At 44.0% G+C, this 22,500-nt stretch overlaps 1 protein-coding gene across 11 annotated transcripts in view; it reads right to left on the bottom strand.

The window, feature by feature from the left end:
• Nucleotides 1-22,500, bottom strand: part of rdgA (retinal degeneration A) — a 668,249-nt gene that overhangs the window by 17,002 nt on the left and 628,747 nt on the right. For 5 of the 11 annotated variants that reach the window (XM_076207926.1, XM_076207936.1, XM_076207928.1 and 2 more), the window contains 8 exons: nucleotides 21,951-22,055; nucleotides 19,765-19,869; nucleotides 16,565-16,669; nucleotides 11,815-11,919; nucleotides 6,610-6,651; nucleotides 2,365-2,428; nucleotides 1,116-1,273; nucleotides 397-560 (listed from right to left, as the gene is read on the bottom strand). In XM_076207926.1, coding sequence (XP_076064041.1) covers nucleotides 397-560; nucleotides 1,116-1,273; nucleotides 2,365-2,428; nucleotides 6,610-6,651; nucleotides 11,815-11,919; nucleotides 16,565-16,669; nucleotides 19,765-19,869; nucleotides 21,951-22,055 — 848 coding nt within the window. The remainder of the gene's footprint in view (nucleotides 1-396; nucleotides 561-1,115; nucleotides 1,274-2,364; nucleotides 2,429-6,609; nucleotides 6,652-11,814; nucleotides 11,920-16,564; nucleotides 16,670-19,764; nucleotides 19,870-21,950; nucleotides 22,056-22,500) is intronic. The other 6 variants (XM_076207934.1, XM_076207933.1, XM_076207930.1 and 3 more) reach the window with 5 other exon arrangements.

A 22,500-nucleotide genomic window follows, 5' to 3' on the forward strand; every position in this document is an offset into this window, starting at 1 on the left:
TACCGCTTGGCAGAGCCCTCGCGCGAGGCTACACCCACCGCAAGGCAGGGTCCCCACGCAAGGCTACAACCCCCGCAAGGCAGGATCCCCGCGTGAGGCTACACTCTTCGCATTTCAGGGTCCCCGTGCGAGGCTAGTTGCTACCGCCAGGTAGAGCGCCCCCATAAGCGCAAGGGGTCCGTGTTGGGTCACTGCCAGTTCGCCTGACTGTTCACGAAGAACCTTATATAAGCCGCTCCATTCGAAGTCGCTTGGTCACGGCGTGTTGGCGCGCGCCCCTCAACGAGTGCGAGTAGGTGTGGTACGGAAGACCGAGAAGCGATTCTGGAACGGCCCCGGCGAGTCCCATGAGCGCGTTGGGCAACACTTCGGCCAGCCCCAGAAGCTGACACTTACTCTCCAGGTAGGCGGCGAGCTCTTGGTCGTCGGCGCGTTGGGCGAGGGCGCGCGGGGTGTTGCCTTGCTGGTCTCGAATGACGAGGGACGCCCCGGCAGCCACCAACATGCAGCACACAGTTCGGCGCCGGTGGGACGCTGCTTGGTGGAGCGCCGTCTGGCCTCTGGAAATGGGGTTAAGAGAGGGTTAGTGTCGGGCAAGAGCTCTTCCTTTCTCCTGAAGGAGAACTTCCTCAAGAAGAACCTCCTCTCTCCTTCTTCCTGAAGAAAATCTCCTTCCTCCTCTTCTTAAAGGAAAACCTCTCTCCTCCTCCTCTTCCTGAAGAACCACCTTCCTCCTTCTCTTCTTGAAGAGAACCTCCTTCCACCTTCTTCCTGGAGAACCTCACAAGAACCTGACCACTTTGCTTCGTCATCACAACCACTCCCACCTTTCCCCTCCGCCCGTCATCAACTTGATTGAAGGGATGATTGCCTTGTTGGGATTGTGCGGCCCTCTTATTTTCATTCCCGACCACCTGGCTTTACATCAACTATCTGTTCTTTCCTCTACTAGCAACTAACCCTGTGCCACCTACTCCCATCACCTGCTCCCTCCCACCTCCACTTTTAGTCTCACACCATATCCGTTGCCAAGTCTTGATTTTACTTAGTGGGGAGGGGCATTTCTGTTGTAAAGGGGAACACTTCATTTTACTTGTATATAAAAAACAACTCACTTCTCTGTGTCAATCATGTCCAGGATCGCTGGCGGCGCCGAAGCGATGAGGTAGCGGACGACGTCTTTGTGGCCCTGTCTCGCCGCGTAGTGCAGCGCCGTCTGGCCGTGGCAGTCAATGGACAGGAGGGAGAAGCCCTGGGTATGCAAGTCCTTCAGCTGAAGAAGGCACAGAAGACAAGGAAAGAACATTAGTATGTTAAAAAGAAAAAAAGAAAAAAAAAAAAGAGAAAAAAGTATATATATATATATATATATATGTATATATATATATATATATATACATATATATATATATATATATATATATATATACATATATATATATACACACATACATATATATATATATATATGTATATACATACATATATATATACATACATATATATATATATATATATATATATGTATATATATATGTATATATATATATATATATGTATATATATATATATATATGTTAGTTTGTACCTTGAGAAGTGTTTCCCTAATGTTACAATATAGTTGAATAGAATTGTGTTCTAATCTCGATGGTCCTAATGTTTTCACTGCTCCGCTTGATTTAATTTGATTTTCTGGCTGTTTTTTCTCTAATAAATCTTTGGGAATTAAAATGAACAGGCTGTGGCCACAAATATTCTATATAGTTTCTAATCGAAAGAGTGGAGTGTATAATAGTATATCAGTAACTAGAACGAGTTTAGATGAACATCGTATAAGACACCTGTAGGATCTTGTATCAAGAAAAGAAAATGGTTGGTGGATGCTCATGATCTGGATGTCTTCATTAATAAAATTGGAAAAGTTTCAAGAGATAAGAAACTGGTGTAAATATGAATAAAACACAAAATAATATGAAATATGTTTCATCTCAATAACATAATTCCGTAACTTGTAACAAATACTCTAATCTTCCAAGTTCCTGCGACATGACGTCATGCTAATGGAGTGTCGCTATTGGTGGGATGACCATCCTCACATGTGTCTGGTTCCTGACGTCACTTTCAAGGAGCGTCGTTATTAATGGAATGACCCCCCATGCATTTGTCTGCCTTCTTGATACAAAATTCTTGAAGGTGTAAAATTTTCTTAAAACGTTAAGGAAAAGGATTTCCGAAGTAACTTTACTACGTGCCTGAACAATAAAAATGTGACGGTAACCTGTGAAACGGCCAAATATATTTGGTCACTACTTTTAAAATCCGAACACCCAATCTGGAACATTAATACTCTCCAGTAGTACTTACTATCTTCAAGTCTCCCTTCTTGGCGGCCCGGATGATATCTTCTGAAGTCTTCTCGAGAAGGTGGCTGAGGACGAGGGAGGAAAATGTAAGTCACATTCGTAATAGGAACACTTTAACCTTAAGCCTACGACAAGACGTTTCGTTACCAGACGGCGTTGGCGGCTTCTCAAAGCTCTCTACTGCAGAAGGCGAGGCCAAAGTTGGCCCAACGAGCTTTCTCTTGCCAAGGACGCGTTGCGGAGATAGAAGGTGGAAGAGAGAGAGAGAAATTGGGAAAGGAAAGAGTTTTGTGTTTCTTAAAAGTTTTTGAAGTAGTGAATGGGATCTAGTTACGGGGAGAGGTGTATGTGCGCGCGCACACACACACACACACACACACACACACACACACACACACACACACACACACACACACACACACACACACACACACACAACACACACACACACACACACACACACACACACACACACACACACACACACACACACACACACACACACACACACACACACACACACACACACACACACACACACATATATATATATATATATATACACACACAGAGTGAGTGTGCGTGCGTGTTTGTGTAATGGCGGAAGTCGTCGAAGACGCTGAAGTCATTGAAAAGCCGAAGCGTCTTCTCTGGATATGAGAACACACTACAAAAGAGGTCTCACTTGTCGAAAATTTGGAGGGGGACGATAGGATGGAAGTGTGAAGGAGGAGGAGGAGGAGGCGGGTGGGGGGAGATTGAGTCGTTAGAAGGCGATGAAGAAGGCAAAAGTGTCATTTGGAAGGTGGAAGCGGAAGGGATGTTGGAAGGTGCTACAGTGCATGAGCAGAAGACTCTCTATGGTAAGTCGATACTGACGAAAGCGTTGACGGCGGTGAAGCCGGGAATGGACACCTGCAGCTTCACCAGTTTCACGACCACAGGAAGACAGGGTCGTGTGTGCGTCGCAAGAGTCCTTTCTGGTCCCTTCGGCAGATATGTCTTCCGTCCACCGAAGTCAATGAATATCTTTCCGAGGAATGCCGATAGCGATAATGATTGTTACCTCGATTTTCATTGACTGATTGACTTCGCTGGTGTTTGGTTCCTTCTGTTAAGACTCTGGTTCTCTGGTGCGAGAGGGATCAATACCCTCGAACAACCCTCGACCACCAGGGCTACCTTTTCTATAGATCCTTCAGCCAGGGAACCCTCCTCGGACCCATGTTTTCGTATCTCGAGGGACAGGTACAACTCTGTGAACTGTGATGAAAGGGGGTTGTGGGGTGGAGAGTGCTGCGTGGGAGCGCGTTTCCGTAAGAGATATTCTGAGCTTTAGTTACGATGACAATGTCATGTTGTTTTGATCTGACAAGCGCCATTGATTTTACACGTCTGTGCGGGGTCCATTCGGTGGCAAAGAAGATAACAGTGGTATGGGAAAGGAAACCCTTGCTGGTGAATGACTGACGCCTTTACGTAAGTTCCTCTTCTCTCGGGAAGTCATCAGTAGTCACTTGATGTTGTCTCCGTGTAAAGGGGCTAGTCGGGTCAAATCACCACAAGCCTCGCTTACACAATGCATCCCATGCCCACTCCCTCTGCATGTCCTCCGCCACACTGTGCGGGTCAAGCGTAGTACAGTGAGGAACACTTTCTCAACCATAGAGCATGGTTGACGAACCTGATTCACCCCCACGGCTTCATTAAACAGCGTCTCTCCTCCACCCACTCTTCTCACAACAGTACGAAGAAGATGCAGGGAACGTCCCTTTGGGCTGTCTTATCCATTCGCAATCTTTCTCTATACATTTCTGTCTTCTGGACTTTCCCTGCTTTACTCTGATGACACACCACATGCATCCAAAGCTCTTTCTAACACACCCACCCATCTCACTCTAGGTCTTCCTCCTGGGCTTACTTCATTGATCTCTGCTTTCCACACTCTCTCCGCTAGTTGTTCTTCGTTGATTCTTTGCACATGCCCAAACGACCTCAACACTCCGGTCTATTCTATAAAACACCTTTTTTCCAACACCCCTTCCTCTGCCTCACCTCCACATTTCTTACTCTATTCATTCTTGAAACACCTATCATACTTCCGAAAGACCTCATCTCTATTAAATTAAGTCTGTTTCTTTCTGCCTACTGTACACTCCAACTTTCTGCTCCGTGTAGTGCTTGTGGGGTTTACTCTTTCATATTTTTTTATTATTATTCATCTCCAAATATCCGTTATTCACTACGTTTCATTCCACCAAGATATTTTCTTCCTTCAGTCTGTAATTAATCCATCCACTCCTCCATTCACAGCAACGTACGACCCCAAAAACTTAAAATTGTTCACTTCTTCAAACACATCACCATTCACATTCGCATTTTACCTGTCACTATTAACAGTCTTTGTACATCTTGTGCATCAACTCGGAACTTTCTACTAACACATATCCTACCAAATTCAATCAACAATTACTTCAATCTCTCCTCAAAATCTGCCAAAAGTTATCCGTAAAACAGATTTGCCCCCATATAGTTTTATTGTTACCCACTAATTCCAAACCTGTGCATATGACGCTTACATTCATTTTCCTTGCCACTCTATCCATATACACATTAGATAACCATGGCGATACTACACAATCCTGACGCAACCTTACATTAACCTGACCATTCTTGATTTATACATCCTCTCCTGCTCATACAAAAACTTATACCCGTTTTTAACGGACTTCTTCGTACTCCATACATTCTGAACAGGCTCACACTTCTGTACCAACTCTGTCATATGCTTTTTTCAAGTTTATGAACGCCCAGATACATCCTTACGTTTCTCACATACCTGTCTTACCGTAAACAGTTGAGCCACACAGTGTCTTTTAAGCCTAAACCCACAGTTCTTCCCTAATCATTACCTCAGTTCCTCTACTAATTCTATTACCAACACTCACAAATACACCTTACTAATTACGCAGACGTGTTAGAACAAGTTGTAGAGGGAGGCAGAGGTTCGATGTAGGAAAGCCATGAGCTTATTGTCGGTGAGAATGGTTTACTGTATATGGATTTTTAGGTAGAATGTGAACAGGGCTGACATCAGTCTTGGGTCATACACAAAAAGGCCAGTGACAGTGTATATTGTTGTGCGTGATAGGCATGGATTTGTCACTGGAAGAGTTATAATGCCGGGGTTATGGTTGTAGTGGAAAAGGCACTGGGAAAATATAGATAAAAAATGTCTAATGGCAGTTGTTGAAATTGCATGGGTGTTGCTGAGGGGTTTTGTTACACGTAGGCATAAGAAAAAGTTAAGGTAAGAAATATCAAGACAAAATAGGTGATATATGGTATGCAACATACACTCAGCCGATGAATATTCTACTTTTACAACACAGCGATCTTGATATGCAATAATCTGAAACACTGTTCCTAATACAATCTTCTAAAAACTAAGCATTCTTAATACTAGATTAAAACAATGTGGGAAAAATACATTTTAAGCCTAAGGTACAATACTTCTATTATATATCAGGTTCATCGTTACTTTGAATCTAAGACATTGTTATGGAAAAATGGTGCACCAAATTAAGTATTCTGATATGTGTGATAAACTTACAGAACTGCAGTCCTAGATTAGAGTACGTGTTCTCTTAGAATATAGGGGTCTTTTTAAACCAGTGGTCTTTAAAACGAAAGTCCTTGTGGTATGATGGTTTGAAGTGGTTCTAATACATTGGTTTTATGGTGCCGTGCTCTTAAGATGGGTTGAACTCGAGGTACAATCTTTAATTTGTTATTGATATATTATGCTAATATAGTAAGATTGTCCCTATGGTAAATTATAATGCTTTAATGGTAAACTGTTCCTGAGATCTATATTTGTGTGATAACATCTCATGAGCTATTATGTTTGCATGTTATGAGGTTCCTAAAGTAGGTTTGTGTGTTCCTGAGATAGTGTTAACGAGAGTAAAGTATTTATGGTACATTCTTGAGCTACATCAGCCAGGAAGGTTACAAAGGGATACGAGACATAACCAGGCTCCACAAGATCCCGAAGGACATTGCGAGGTAATGGGACCTTAATCATAAGTTCTATGTCATACAAGAACAAGGAATTTCATTCAGGCAATGCCTAAAGAACCTTAGCGGACAACGACACTTGACAACATCAAGCGAAGGTCAAAAGAAGCGAGGCTAAATTAAGCTAGGGTAAATGAGCGGGAGAAGTGACCAGGAGGTGAAGTACCTGGGCGGGAAGTAGGCCGGTCCGAAGACGCGGTCATGCAGACTGTGGGCCGGGCGAGTGGACGCATGGGCGAGTGAGAAAGACCATGAGAACATCAGAGAACTGGTGGGCTTGCAGCAATTACTTCAGCTCTAAATGCAGCAATTGCTGCAGCTCAAACAGCTGCGGCTGTACTTACACAATGGGCCTTGGCCATTAGAGTTAGTTCCAAGAGTCATCAGCATGTCAAACTAATTGCCTGAAGGTTATAGGCATGGCTATCTGAATTCATCACCATGGTATCCTGAACTGCCTACATCATCTCAGTTGACCAGGACTAAAGTCCGCTTAGTCTAGTGTCTAGTCCCGTTATTTCGTTTGTCAGATTGGAGAGTTTGGTCAATAGTCATATGCATGCAGCTATTGGAAGATCTAATCCCGTTATCACACTCGTTAATTCGTTTACTGACAAGTCACTTGACTAAGACCGCTCTGTCCTCGTATTGGATTTATTCTAACGCTTTGGTTATTCAACTAGTTAATGTATCTATTGTCAATCTAGCCCCTGTGACTACTAAGCACCATCATTCGTATAAAATAATTGTAGTATATTTTTGCTATTATTTATGATAGCTATTTCTTATTCTCCAAATTCCTGTAGCATTTTGATATATTTTACAGTAACTATCTAATTAATGATATAGTAAAAACCATTTCATTGTATATTTTTTCTTAAAGAATCGTGGTCAATGAACATTGGTCTTATATCTGTACTTGGACTGTTAAAGTACTTTAGCGAGTTTGACTAGCCAATGAGTGTGGGTACTGATCTTGACTATCAAATTAGGGTTTTTCTTTTAGTCGTTTAGTTATTACGTCTTTAGTCCAGCTGCTTGGCTTGCTATAAGTAAAGCAGAAGCTATGCATTCTTAAAAAAGATCTTAAGAAAAAAGGCAATAAAGATAAGCTTAACAGATATTGCTGCTGGTGAAGGGAGGGGTGTGAGAAATGCCAATAGTGGCATCCGTGATGTGGATGGAAGAGAAAAATGAATATTCAATCAAAGAGATGGGAAAGGTTAGTAATCCAGTAGTTTTGAGTAGCTGTGAAAATGGAAATAATATGAAAGCAAAAATAATTAGTCCAATTAGTCAAGAAAATGAATGGAGAAGTCGGGGAGGAGGGAAAGGGGAGGGGGGGGAACAAATGGCCTGAGGAAGGTATTTGAAGAACAAGGAACGACTGATGAGCTCGGCACTGTGAATAGAAATGCCCAGCAAGGGCAATCTGGGGATAGGGATGGTCCGAACTTGGGATGGTCCAGGCTGGGGACAGTCCTGGCTAAGGAAATTCCAAATAATGAGGGTCCAGAATAGGGACGGTCTGGGCTATGGACGGTCTGAGCTAGGGATGGTCCACGCTAGGGACGATCCACACTAAGGAAGGTCCTACTAAGGAGAGCCCAGACCAAGGACGGTCTGGGCTAGGGACGGTCCGAGCTAGGGACGGTCCGAGCTAGGTACAGTCCGAGTTAGGGACGATCCGAGTTAGGAACGGTCCGGGCTAAGGACGGTCCGGGCTAAGGACGGTCCGGGCTAAGGACGGTCCGGGCTAGGGGCGGTCCGGTGCTAGGGATGGTCTGGGCTAGGGACGGTCCAACCTACCTGTTATTGACGGTTATGGAAAAGTCCTGCCTATATACGGTTTTGGTGTGAACGTCTATTCTGGTGGATCGATCGTCTACTCTACTTACCTTCACTCCCTCCTGTTGTACACTAGAATCCTATTACTCATTTAACCCCATCCGATTAAAATTACCCATGAGGATAAAATCGTCCTTTATCAGAGTTTTATCCCAACTAATGCCAAAGGGTATTTACTCAGCTTAGAGGAATCCCTAGGCGGCTATGGGTTAAAGATCAATTACTAGAAGAAGTCAAATACAGTTATGAGACATGGCCTAAAAAGTCGTGGATAATCATGAACAAAGTGACTTTTACTACTTGATAAAGGCTCAGGTCTGACAAGGTCAGGGAAACCATAATAAGCAGCAAAGATTCCTCTGCTGGGCACACTTTGGTGGTCAGTGACCTGTAATTCACAATCGGGTTTGTGATTCACTAGAGAAGTCGGTATTCTGTCGCTCATCCAGGAGTTAAGATCTGCATATAAAAACTTGTTGATTCATCACAAAAGTTCATAATGGCCCCTGCAAACAATCTATTTTTGTTCCTTTATGCTGCTCTTTGAAATGCGACACAAAATTTATTACCCAAATCTTGTGAATATATAATTGTTGGACACTTGTATTCTCAAGGCGGGTCTGTACACGAGATGGAGACCGAGTCGGCCTGGGTAGACGGGAATTTTGTGATGTAAGCATGGCATTGGCATTCCACTAGCCTCTTAAATTCTTAAGAAAGGACAGTAACCACTGAGACGGGCTCGTTACCCTTGACCAACCTGCCCTATATTAGCCGATATCTTTTTCAGGAATGAGCTGACAATCAAGGGGAACCTGTATTCAGCAGGATCCAGAAACATGTCTATTCCTTGACAGGTCCATCCATGTGAGTCCTTCGTCAGTTACTCTCATCTCACAAGTCACCAAGAAATAAAACCCATGAGGTCATCTCATGGTGTATCAGTTGTAAATGACTCTACCGACAACATTCTTCCTGGAATTAGTATGACCAGAAAATTTCCGTGACAAGCAACCTCAGGCGAGTCATGATGAACTATTTAATACACCACAAACTTCAACATGTAATTCCAACTAGGTGTCATTATCTTGTCATTCATTCTATAAGTGTTTTACAGGTAATATACTCGTATAAAATCAACAAAAGCCGACCGATGTATAGTCAGCACCAGGTGATTCATGGTCAACATTAGCTGATATGAAGGCTTTATCATCCTTTAATAGCAGGGACTGATAGTGGTGAATAGCTGCAACCCGCCAGAATATTCAGTACATTAATAATGATCATATCTGTTGCCTTAAATTTCACTAACTGAGAACACACAGCCTCAAAACGGCAGGCAGCGGTCCTCAGGCCTTCTAATAGATCTCTCCCAGAAGAACAGTGTTACACTACATTAGGACTGTTTCTATGTTACTCCCTGACAATAGTTGAAAGAGGGAGTATTCAACAGCTATCAGCTCTTCCTGTGTGAAATGAAGGAAACCTAGCTGAAGTTGCTTAAGATAGATCTTGGGCCTTGTCCAGAGGTAGATTGCCAGCCATTTGGGGTCGCACCTACAGGTGGAGGTGACGCGGTTCATGGGCTTTGAAGAATTATAGCAGTAAGAGGATTCTCACTTGAGTCCATCTTGCAGGACCACCACAAGCAAGCACGTGTCATTACTTTTTTTCAGCACATACTACATCTTCAAACTCGAAGACTAATATCAATAGTTTAACACTTACTAATTCACATCAAATATTACTGATTCAAAAGATGATTCAAATTGATAAGAATTGGGGATAAAGATGATTCAGATTGATAAGGATTGGGGGTAAAGATAATTCACTTCATTATGTACACCTGAACTACTATCACTATACCAGAAACACTAACTACAGATTATACCTACAAGGCAGATCCTAAGCAACACATACACTACCCATTTCATATTCACACTTCAAGTAACCACAAATGGAACTCGTCCTCGTTGAGACTGTAGTGGTTGGTTGAGGGGTGACTAACCCACGCGGAAGAGGAATGATACTGAAACCCGGAATCCTCAGCGGTGGCGGATCAAATCGAATGAAAGCTGAGAGACCGCAGGCCTCCATGCTGCCTGCTTCTCGGATTTTGTGGAAAAAGAGTCGTAACTTAACAAAGACAATATTAAAGTATAAGAATTTGAGTGGCTGGGTATATCGGCACGTGGGTGTACCTGTGATACCCTTAGGCAGATGGTGATTCTGTTTTTGACAACTGTTTGAAGATTCTTTCCTTATTAATGTCCATTGTCCGGTAAATGGTTAGTCCCAGTTCGAAGTAGCCCTTTATCAGACAGGGATTTCTTTCCGCGTTTTATATGGCTGCGACAGTCAGGTGGATTTATTTAGCTGTAAGGAAGCCCTCTACTGGGAAAGGCTTCTGTGACTATGGAGGCGCAAGTCTGCTGTCTGCTTTAAGCAACACGTGCCATGCGATGTCAAATCAGTCCCCCTCCGATCCACACAATGCTTCTGCAGGGATGATCAGCAGAGATCATCGATCCCGTAGAAGAGGAAGGAGGGGATAAGGGGAGAGAGGGAGATGGAGGCCAATTTTGTGGTTGTGGTGAGCCGAAGTCTTGCACAATGTGTAGCCAGATCATAAAACAGGATGAGCATTCTTCCGAAAAAGGAGGAAGAGTGTTCTTCCAAAAATGTAATTTTCAAAAAACACTTTTCCCCCCTAAAGAATATGCGTTCCATCAAAATGGAAGACGGGAATTCTTCCATAAAGCAAGACAATTATTCTTCCTTAAAAAATAAATAGATGAAATAAAGATTATGAGCATTCTTCCATGTAATTTGGCTTGCGAGTGATTATCCCCAATCTCCCCTCAAGTGAGCACTGTACTCAAACCAAAACGATGCAGGCGGGAGAATCAGAAGCTTGCTAGTGCAGCAGAACACGAAATTGGTCAACAAATGCAGATGACGGGGCAACGCCGAAAGGGGCAACACACACACACACACACACACACAGAGGCAATGCAACACGAACATGGAAGCAGCACGTGTAAATGACTTATACGTTGTGATTTTTTTTTTCCGAATTAGAATCCATTATTAGGCTTTTATTTTGTTCCTTTTTTTTCTTGATCTGTGTCGTGGAAATGATGAAGCCCGAAGCGACAGCGAACACATAGCGCAGTATACAATATTCATCTATTGGTTAGCGTGGTCTATTTGTCTGTCAACGATGGTGTAGCCAGAGTAGCTCGGGTTACACCATTTGGGGGGGTGAGGGGAATGTAAATGGGGGAGGGGTGTTATTAGAAGGGGGTATTCAAAAGAGGGAAGATCCTTCAGAGCTGATAAGACAAGGGGTCCCTGGAGAGAGGGAGGGAGGGATTCTTCGGGACTAGTGGATCTTGGGTGTGGGAAAAGATGGCGGCGTTGGCGTTTGGCGTTGACGGCGGTGGCGGCGGCGCTGTAGGGGTGGGGCGGGGGTGGGTGGGCTACTGCTCTTGTCCGAAGCGAAGGAAAAGACCTGCGTTACCTCACATCATCCAAGTTGTAGTTTCTTGAACTGGAGCGGCTGGCTTGCTGGGTCTCACTGTCCGTGTTGGTCAGGCGCTCGGCGTGATCCATGTCGTTGTCCACGCTGTGTGGACCACAGTCAGTTACACCACACATTCAAGAGAGGTGGGTGGGTTGGGGGCACAGAGGAGACAAGACGGAGGAGGAAATAGTTGAGATGGACAGGGGAGGAAGTGGAAAAAAAAGAGACGAATGGAGGGGAAGGAGAAGAATGGGGATGGACACATAGGGGGAGAAAGAGGGCTTTAGGATAAACAGACGACTGTGGTGATCCAATCTCTTGCAATCTCTTGCACGTGTTGGCGGAGTCCCAGAGCTAAGAACATTCTTCCAAAAGAGTAAATGAGCATTTTTCCGGAAAAGGAAAAATGACCATTCTTACAGAAACGATGAGGGTGTTTTTTTCTTCCAAATGTGACGATGCAAAATTTTCCAAAAATTATGCTTTTTGTCTAAAGACATTCTTTCTACAAGAAAGATGAGCAAAAATTTCCAAAATTAATATGCGAATTGTTCAAAAAAGGAAGATGAAAACTTTTTCTTTTCTGAAAAAGAGAGTATTCTTCCAAAATGGAAGGTGAGCATTATTAAAAAAAGAAGGCCGACCATTTTTCTTCCAAAAAAAAGGAAGATAGGACTAAAAAGAATAAAAAAGAAATCAAGCTTCAATGACTGGAAATGCATAGTCCCAGAGAGACTGGAAACATGAAGAAAAATTGACACGTTATCCGTGTAGTATTTGTGTGGAGTTTCTATGTCATTAGCTTGTAGTAGTAGGACAAAGGGAACAGTCGCCACTTGTCTCCTCTCCTCGTGTGAGAAGATGGAGGCATTACAGTCAAAGTTGATAAAAAGATATCTTGGGCTCAGTCCAAAGACCACGTTTCAGCCACTCGTGGTTGCACCTCCAGATGGACGTGTTATTTTGATGTCTGTCTGGGCCAATGACAGGTATTTTTTAAGATGGACAGAAAAGCTGCCTATTCTTTTTCTAAACCCGTCAACCCCCTCACTTTCACCGAGAGGGACTGCCTCTTGGTTTTCTAACTGGGCCTAATATATCTCTCTCTCTCTCTCTATCAACTTGTACTCTATTTCTTGTACCTTTTCACACACAAATTGGTGAAAACCGACGACTGCTTTCCTCTGTCTACCGCTTCCATCAGGTGGCAGGGAAACATCCCTATACACAACACAGACAACATCCCAAAGTTTCAGAGGACGGTTGCCAGGTACTGTGGGTCTGTGGGATTTCCACATGGTAAAAATCGAAGCAACATTCAATTAGGTATCAATGTTGATGAGTTTAGACGGTGAGTGGTAAGGAGATGGTTCTATCTGTCTTCTATCCCTCAGGATAATCATCTGAGGGTTCCTGTTGTTGGTCCCAAGATGAATATTCATCCATGCAAGATAACGTGCAAGTGACAATCCCCCATCTTCCGATAAGTCTGTACTCAAATCATAACAATGATGATCTCCTCATCTCCCTATAAGTCTGTACTCAAACCATAACAATGATGATCTCCCCATCTCCCTATAAGTGTACTCAAATCATAACAATGCAGGAGTGGGGGGTGGGCAATCGGAAGCTTGCTAAGGTGGGCAACAAGGGCACATTTTGAGACAACATAGAGTAGCAACACTGACGTGATGATGGCACACTGGGAGCTGGGGGGAGGGAGAAAATAGTTAAAAGATGAAGCATTCACTAGCTGTCAGCTCTTCCTGTGTGAAATGGTGAAGGAAACCGAGCTGAAGCTGCCTCAGGGAGATCTTGGGCCTAGTCCAGAGGTAGAGTGCCAGCCCTTCGGGGTAACACCTATAAGTGTAGGTGACGGGGTTCATGGGCTCTGAAGAAATGTAGCACCAAGAGGATTCTCACTTGAGTCCATCTTGCAGGATGACCACAAACAAACACGTCGTTGGTTTCTTCAGCATACATCTCCAAACTCGAAGATTAATATCAATATCTCAACACTTACTAACTCACATCAAAGATCAACATTTACTGATTCAAAACATGATTCAGATTGACAAGGATTATGTACGCATGAACTACACTATATATTATACCTACGGGGAAGATCCTAGGCAACATATGCACTACCTATTCCATGTTCACACTTCAAGTAACCACATATAGAACTCGTCCTCGTTGAGACTGTAGTGGTTGGTTGAGGGGTGACTAACCCACGCGGAAGAGGAATGATACTGAAACCCGGAATCCTCAGCGGTGGCGGATCAAATCGAATGAAAGCTGAGAGACCGCAGGCCCCCATGCTGCCTGCTTCTCGGATTTTGTGGAAAAAGAGTCGTAACTTAACAAAGACAAATTTAAAGTACGTGTATAAGAATTTGAGTGGCTGGGGATATCGGCACGTGGGTGTACCTGTGATACCCTTAGACAGATGGTGATTCTGTTTTTGCCAACTATTTGAAGATTCTTTCCTTAGTCATTGTCCGGTAAAGGGTTAGTCCCAGTTCGAAGTAGCCCTTTATCAGACAGGAATTTCTTTCCGTGTTTTATATGGCTGCGACGGTCAGATGGATTTATTTAGCTGTAAGGAAGCCCTCTACTGGGAAAGGCTTCTGTGACTATGGAGGCGAAAGTCTGCAGTCTGCTTTAAGCAACACGTGCCATGCGATGTCAAATCAGTCCCCCTCCGATCCACACAATGCTTCTGCAGGGATAATCAGCAGAGGTCTGTAGCCAACACGCAAATTTCCCCCTTATGACCGCCAATTGCCATGCCTCCGGACCAGGTCAAGACTATGGTCATCCCTTAGCACGGCACTTCTATTCATTTTATATTTTTGTATATATATATACTTTCACTCCAACAATTTCATTTCTCTTGTAAATAATTTTTTTTCTGTATATCCCATAACAAGAATATATGTATAGTACAAAAATTGTAAACTATTGTATACCATCAACAAATAATTAAGAATTCCCTCACCTTTGTTGTACATAGTAGGATATCGTCGGCATTCCAAATAAACAGGTCAGTCATGGGTTTGACTTTAAATATCCTAGCTATTCTTATGGAAGAATACCAGCTGTTTGCATTATACGCTTACTAAAAGTGTGCTTAAGGGAAGGTCATACCGAGGCGAACTGAATATGTTCTGACAGGTATATTCCGACAAGGTAGCTGTTCTTTAAAGAATAGTACCAGCCGTTTACACTATTCATAGTGTGCTTAAGGGAAAACTATACCGCGGCGAACTAAATGTTCTGACAGGTACATTTTGACGAGAACACTACCAGTCGTTGGCACTGAGTATGGAAGTATTCATTCCAAGTGTGTCTAAGTGAACCATACCACGGCGAGCTCAATGGTGTGTTCTGACTCCTTTTATGAAAAACTTCCCATGCCTTCCTCTCCCTGCCACTCGTTTCAGGCTGGACACTTAGCTTACTTCACACAGAAGTAACTTTGGTGACCCCAGAGAGTGACAACCTAGCCCCGCCGCCCCGGCCTACTTAGAATGAAATTGTTAGAGTGAAATCATATACAAAAGTATAACGTAAATAAATATAAGTGCCGTGCTAAGGGGTGACCATAGTCTTGACCTGGTCCGGAGGCATGGTACTTGGCAGTCATACATGTCTTTAAGGGGGAACTTTGCGTGTTGGCTACATATAGATCCCATAGAAGAGGAAGGAGGGGATAAGGGGAGAGAGGGGGATGGAGGCCAAATTTGTGGTTGTGGTGAGCTGAAGTCTCTTGCACAATGTGTAGCCAGATCATAAAACAGGATGAGCATTCTTCCGAAAGAGGAGGAAGAGCATTCTTAAAAAAAAAAAAAAAAAAAAAAAAAAAAAAAAAAATATATATATATATATATATATATATATATATATATATATATATATATATATATATATATATATATATATATATAATTCCCCCGAAAGAATATGCGTTCCATCAAAATGGAAGACGGGAATTCTTCCATAAAGGAAGATAAGACAATTATTCTTCCTTAAAAAATAAATAAATGAAATAAAAATGATGAGCATTCTTCCATGTAATTTGGCTTGCGAATGATTATCCCCAATCTCCCCTCAAGTGAGCACTGTACTCAAACCAAAACGATGCAGGCGGGACAATCAGAAGCTTGCTAGTGCAGCAGAATACGAAATTGGTCAACAATTGCAGACGACGGGGCAACGCCGAAAGGGACAACACACACACACACAGAGGCAATGCAACACGGCCATGGAAGCAGCACGTGTAAATGACTTATACGTTGTATTTTTTTTTCCTTTTTCCGAATTAGCATCCATTGTTAGGCTTTTATTTTGTTCCTTTTTTTTTCTTGATCTGTGTCGTGCAAATAATGAAGCTCGAAGCGACAGCGAACACATAGCGCAGTATACAATATTTATCTATTGGTTAGCGTGGTCTATTTGTCAACGATGGTGCAGCCAGAGTAGCTCGGGCACCACTGGGGGGGTGGGATTTGGGGGGTAAGGGGGATGTAAAAGGGGGTATTCAAAAGAGGGAAGATCCTTCAGAGTTGATAAGACAAGGGATCCCTGGAGAGAGGGAGGGAGGGATTCTTCGGGACTAGTGGATCTTGGGTGTGGGAAAAGATGGCGACGTTGGCGTTGACGGCGGTGGCGGCGGCTGTAGGGGTGGGGTGGGGGTGGATGGGCTACTGCTCTTGCCCGAAGCGAAGGAAAAGACCTGCGTTACCTCACACCATCCAAATTGGAGTTTCTTGAACTGGAGCGGCTGGCTTGCTGGGTCTCACTGTCCGTGTTGGTCAGGCGCTCGGCGTGATCCATGTCGTTGTCCACGCTGTGTGGACCGCAGTCAGTTACACCACACATTCAAGAGAGGTGGGTGGGTTGGGGGCACAGAGGAGACAAGACGGAGGAGGAAATAGTTGAGATGGACAGGGGAGGAAGTGGAAAAAAAGAGACGAATGGAGGGGAAGGAGAAGAATGGGGATGGACACATAGGGGGAGAAAGAGGGCTTTAGGATAAACAGACGACTGTGGTGATCCAATGTCTTGTAATCTCTTGCACGTATCGGCGGAGTCCCAGAGCTAAGAATATTCTTCCAAAAGAGTAAATGAGCATTTTTCCGGAAAAGGAAAAATGACCACTCTTACAGAAACGATGAGGGTGTTTTTTTCTTCCAAATGTGACGATGCAAAATTTTCCAAAAATTATGCTTTTTGTCTAAAGACATTCTTTCTACAAGAAAGATGAGCAAAAATTTCCAAAATTGATATGCGAATTTTGCAAAAAAGATGTAAACTTTTTGTTTTTCTGAAAAAGAAAGTATTCTTCCAAAATTACTGATTCAAAACATGATTCAGATTGACAAGGATTATGTACGCATGAACTACACTATATATTATACCTACGGGGAAGATCCTAGGCAACATATGCACTACCTATTCCATGTTCACACTTCAAGTAACCACAGACAGAACTCGTCCTCGTTGAGACTGTAGTGGTTGGTTGAAGGGTGACTAACCCACGCGGAAGAAGAATGATACTGAAATCCTGAATCCTCAGCGGTGGCGGATCAAATCGAATGAAAGCTGAGAGACAGCTTGCTTCTCGGATTTTGTGGAAAAAGAGTCGTAACTTAACAAAGACAATATTAAAGTGTAAGAATTTGAGTGGCTGGGGATATCGGCACGTGGGTGTACCTGTGATACCCTTAGACAGATGGTGATTCTGTTTTTGACAACTATTTGAAGATTCTTTCCTTAGCCATTGTCCGGTAAAGGGGTAGCCCCAGTTCGAAGTAGCCCTTTATCAGACGGATTTCTTTTCTCGTTATATATGGCTGCGACGGTCAGATGGATTTATTCAGCTGTAAGGAAGCCCTCTACTGGGAAAGGCTTCTGTGACTATAGAGGCGCAAGTCTGCTGTCTGCTTTAAGCAACACGTGCCATGCGATGTCAAATCAGTCCCCCTCCGATCCACACAATGCTTCTGCAGGGATAATCAGCAGAGGTCTGTAGCCAACACGCAAATTTCCCCCTTATGACCGCCAATTGCCATGCCTCCGGACCAGGTCAAGACTATGGTCATTCCTTAGCACGGCACTTCTATTTATTTTATATTTTTGTATATATATGCTTTCACTCCAACAATTTCATTTCTCTTGTAAATAAAATTAAAAATTGTTTCTGTATATCCCGTAACAAGAATATATGTATAGTACAAAAATTGTAAACTATTGTATACCATCAACAAATAATTAAGAATTCCCTCACCATTGTTGTACATAGTGGGATATCGTCGGTATTTTGAATAAACAGGTTAGTCATGAGTTTGACTTTAAATATCCTAGCTATTCTTATGGAAGAATACCAGCTGTTTGCATTATACGCTTACTAAAAGGTCATACCGAGGCGAACTGAATATGTTCTGACAGGTATATTCCGACAAGGTAGTTGTTCTTTAAAGAATAGTACCAGCCGTTTACACTATTCATAGTGTGCTTAAGGGAAAACCATACCACGGCGAACTATATGTTCTGACAGGTACATTTTGACGAGAACACTACCAGTCGTTGGCACTGAGTACGGAAGTGTTCATTCCAAGTGTGTCTAAGTGATCCATACTACGGCGAGCTAAATGGTGTGTTCTGACTCCTCTTATGAAAAACTTCCCATGCCTTCCTCTCCCTGCCACTCGTTTCAGGCTGGACACTTAGCTTACTTCACACAGAAGTAACTTTGGTGACCCCAGAGAGTGACAACCTAGCCCCGCCGCCCCGGCCTACTTAGAATGAAATTGTTAGAGTGAAATCATATACAAAAGTATAACGTAAGTAAATATAAGTGCCGTGCTAAGGGGTGACCATAGTCTCGACCTGGTCCGGAGGCATGGTACTTGGCGGTCATACATGTCTTTAAGGGGGAACTTTGCGTGTTGGCTACATATAGATCCCATAGAAGAGGATGGAGGGGATAAGGGGAGAGAGGGGGATGGAGGCCAAATTTGTGGTTGTGGTGAGCCGAAGTCTCTTGCACAATGTGTAGCCAGATCATAAAACAGGATGAGCATTCTTCCGAAAAAGGAGGAAGAGCATTCTTCCAAAAATATAATTAAAAAAACACTTTTTCCCCCGAAAGAATATGCGTTCCATCAAAATAGAAGACGGGAATTCTTCCATAAAGGAAGATAAGACAATTATTCTTCCTTAAAAAATAAATAAATGAAATAAAAATGATGAGCATTCTTCCATGTAATTTGGCTTGCGAGTGATTATCCCCAATCTCCCCTCAAGTGAGCACTGTACTTAAACCAAAACGATGCAGGCGGGACAATCAGAAGCTTGCTAGTGCAGCAGAATACAAAATTGGTCAACAATTGCAGACGACGGGGCAACGCCGAAAGGGGCAACACACACACACACAGAGGCAATGCAACACGAGCATGGAAGCAGCACGTGTAAATGACTTATACGTTGTGATTTTTTTTTTCCGAATTAGAATCCATTGTTAGGCTTTTATTTTGTTCCTTTTTTTTTCTTGATCTGTGTCGTGCAAATGATGAAGCCCGAAGCGACATCGAACACATAGCGCAGTATACAATATTTATCTATTGGTTAGCGTGGTCTATTTGTCTGTCAACGATGGTGCAGCCAGAGTAGCTCCGGCACCACTGGCGGGGGGGGGGGGTGATTTGGGGGGTAAGGGGGATGTAAAAGGGGGTATTCAAAAGAGGGAACACCCTTCAGAGTTGATAAGACAAGGGATCCCTGGAGAGAAGGAGGGAGGGATTCTTCGGGACTAGTGGATCTTGGGTGTGGGAAAAGATGGCGGCGGTGGCGTTGACGGCGGCGGCGGCGGCGCTGTAGGGGTGGGGTGGGGGTGGGTGGGCTACTGCTCTTGCCCGAAGCGAAGGAAAAGACCTGCGTTACCTCACACCATCCAAGTTGTAGTTTCTTGAACTGGAGCGGCTGGCTTGCTGGGTCTCACTGTCCGTGTTGGTCAGGCGCTCGGCGTGATCCATGTCGTTGTCCACGCTGTGTGGACCACAGTCAGTTACACCACACATTCAAGAGAGGTGGGTGGGTTGGGGGCACAGAGGAGACAAGACGGAGGAGGAAATAGTTGAGATGGACAGGGGAGGAAGTGGAAAAAAAGAGACGAATGGAGGGGAAGGAGAAGAATGGGGATGGACACATAGGGGGAGAAAGAGGGCTTTAGGATAAACAGACGACTGTGGTGATCCAATCTCTTGCAATCTCTTGCACGTGTTGGCGGAGTCCCAGAGCTAAGAACATTCTTCCAAAAGAGTAAATGAGCATTTTTCCGGAAAAGGAAAAATGACCATTCTTACAGAAACGATGAGGGTGTTTTTTTCTTCCAAATGTGACGATGCAAAATTTTCCAAAAATTATGCTTTTTGTCTAAAGACATTCTTTCTACAAGAAAGATGAGCAAAAATTTCCAAAATTAATATGCGAATTGTTCAAAAAACGGAAGATGCAAACTTTTTGTTTTTCTGAAAAAGAGAGTATTCTTCCAAAATGGAAGGTGAGCATTATTCAAAAGAGAAGGCAGACCAGTTTTCTTCCAAAAAAAAGGAAGATAGGACTAAAAAGAATAAAAAAAAAAAAAAAATCAAGCTTCAATGACTGGAAATCCATAGTTCCAGAGAGACTGGAAACATGAAGAAAAATTGACACGTTATCCGTGTAGTATTTGTATAGAGTTTCTATGTCATTAGCTTGTAGTAGTAGGACGAAGGAAGCAGTCGCCACTTGTCTCCTCTCCTCGTGCGAGAAGATGGAGGCATTACAGTCAAAGTTGATAAAAAGATATCTTGGGCTCAGTCCAAAGACCACGTGTCAGCCACTCGTGGTTGCACCTCCAGATGGACGTGTTATTTTGATGTCTGTCTGGGCCAATGACAGGTATTTTTTAAGATGGACAGAAAAGCTGCCTATTCTTTTTCTAAACCCGTCAACCCCCTCACTTTCACCGAGAGGGACTGCCTCTTGGTTTTCAAACTGGGCCCAAGATCTCTCTCTCTCTCTCTATCAACTTGTACTCTATTTCTTGTACCTTTTCACACACAAATTGGTGAAAACCGACGACTGCTTTCCTCTGTCTACCGCTTCCATCAGGTGACAGGGAAACATCCCTATACACAACACAGACAACATCCCAAAGTTTCAGAGGACGGTTGCCAGGTACTGTGGGGCTGTGGGATTTCCACATGGTAAAAATCGAAGCAACAGTCAATTAGGTATCAATGTTGATAAGTTTAGACGGTGAGTGGTAAGGAGATGGTTCTCCCTGTCTTCCATCCCCCAGGATCATCATCTGAGGGTTCCTGTTGTTGGCCCCAGGATGAACATTCATCCATGCAAGATAACGTGCAAGTGACAATCCCCCATCTCCCTATAAGTCTGTACTCAAATCATAACAATGATAATCTCCTCATCTCCCAATAAGTCTGTACTCAAATCATAACAATGCAGGAGTGGGGGGCAATCGGAAGCTTGCTAAGGCAGAAGAATACGAAGGTGGGCAACAAGGGCACATTTTGGGACAACATAGAGGAGCAACACTGACGGGATGATGGCACACCGGGGACGGGGGAGACATGGAAGCAGCACGTATAGCAGACTATTACGTCGTTTTATTTATTTTTTCTCGAATTAACAATGTTTTACGTTTTTTATTTGTATTCTTTGTCTTCATGTGTGTGTTTTTTTTAATGTGTCGTGCATATAACAAGCGCGAAGCGACAGCGAACATATAGCTTGGTTTATTTATCTTGTTACGCTGGTGCGGCCAAGGCGGCTCGGGCACTGTGGGGGAGAGTGAGGGGACGGGGGGGGGGGGAGGGGGGCGAGCATGGTGTTTGGGAGGTAAAAGAGTGGAGATAAGAGGGGACAGGTGTAACTGTCTTGGGGGAGGTCATTCAGACATGGAGTTAATATGACATGGGGTTTGTGGTTCTTGGGTGTGGGTAAAGGTGGCGGCGGTGGCTGTGGTGGCAGCGGCAGCGGCAGCGGCGGCTGTATGGGAAGGAGGGGGAGGGTGGCTGAGGGCTGCTGCTGCTGCCCGAAGCGAAGGAAGGGACCTGCGTTACCTCATATTGTCCAAGGTGGAATGTCTTGAACTGGGTCGGCTGGTCCTCTGGTTCTCACTCTCCATGGTAGCCAGGCGCTCGGCGTGGTCCAGGTCGTTGTCCACGCTGCGTGCGGCACCCGACCACAATCAGTTACACCACACAACCAAGAGAGGTGGGTGGAAGGGGAAGAGGGAACAAGATTCTTACTGGGGAGGAAGTCGAATGATGGAGGCAAAAAGGGTAAAAGGAGGGGATGGGGAAAGGGAGTGGCGACATGGAAGGGTACGCGGGACGAGGGACGGCGTATGTGGGGCGGGGAATGTAGGATAAAAGGGCTACAATGACTTAGAATGAGGGCATAAACTGGGAAGGGGAAGGAGACAAATGGAGAGAGAAGGGGGGGTGGGTAAAGGGGAGGAAAGGGAAAGGGGAACAGGGGTAATGATTGGGACATGAGAAAGAGATGATAGGGGAGTGTCGGACCCACTGGGGATCCACGGGTACCCACCGGGGGAACTCGCCATGGGAACTCGCCTGGGAACTACCGGGGGAACTCATCGGGGATCCA

Source organism: Oratosquilla oratoria, chromosome 24 (genome assembly GCF_046742065.1).
Source record: "Oratosquilla oratoria isolate Oo_2021 chromosome 24, ASM4674206v1, whole genome shotgun sequence".
In the NCBI taxonomy this organism is placed as follows: domain Eukaryota; kingdom Metazoa; phylum Arthropoda; class Malacostraca; order Stomatopoda; family Squillidae; genus Oratosquilla; species Oratosquilla oratoria.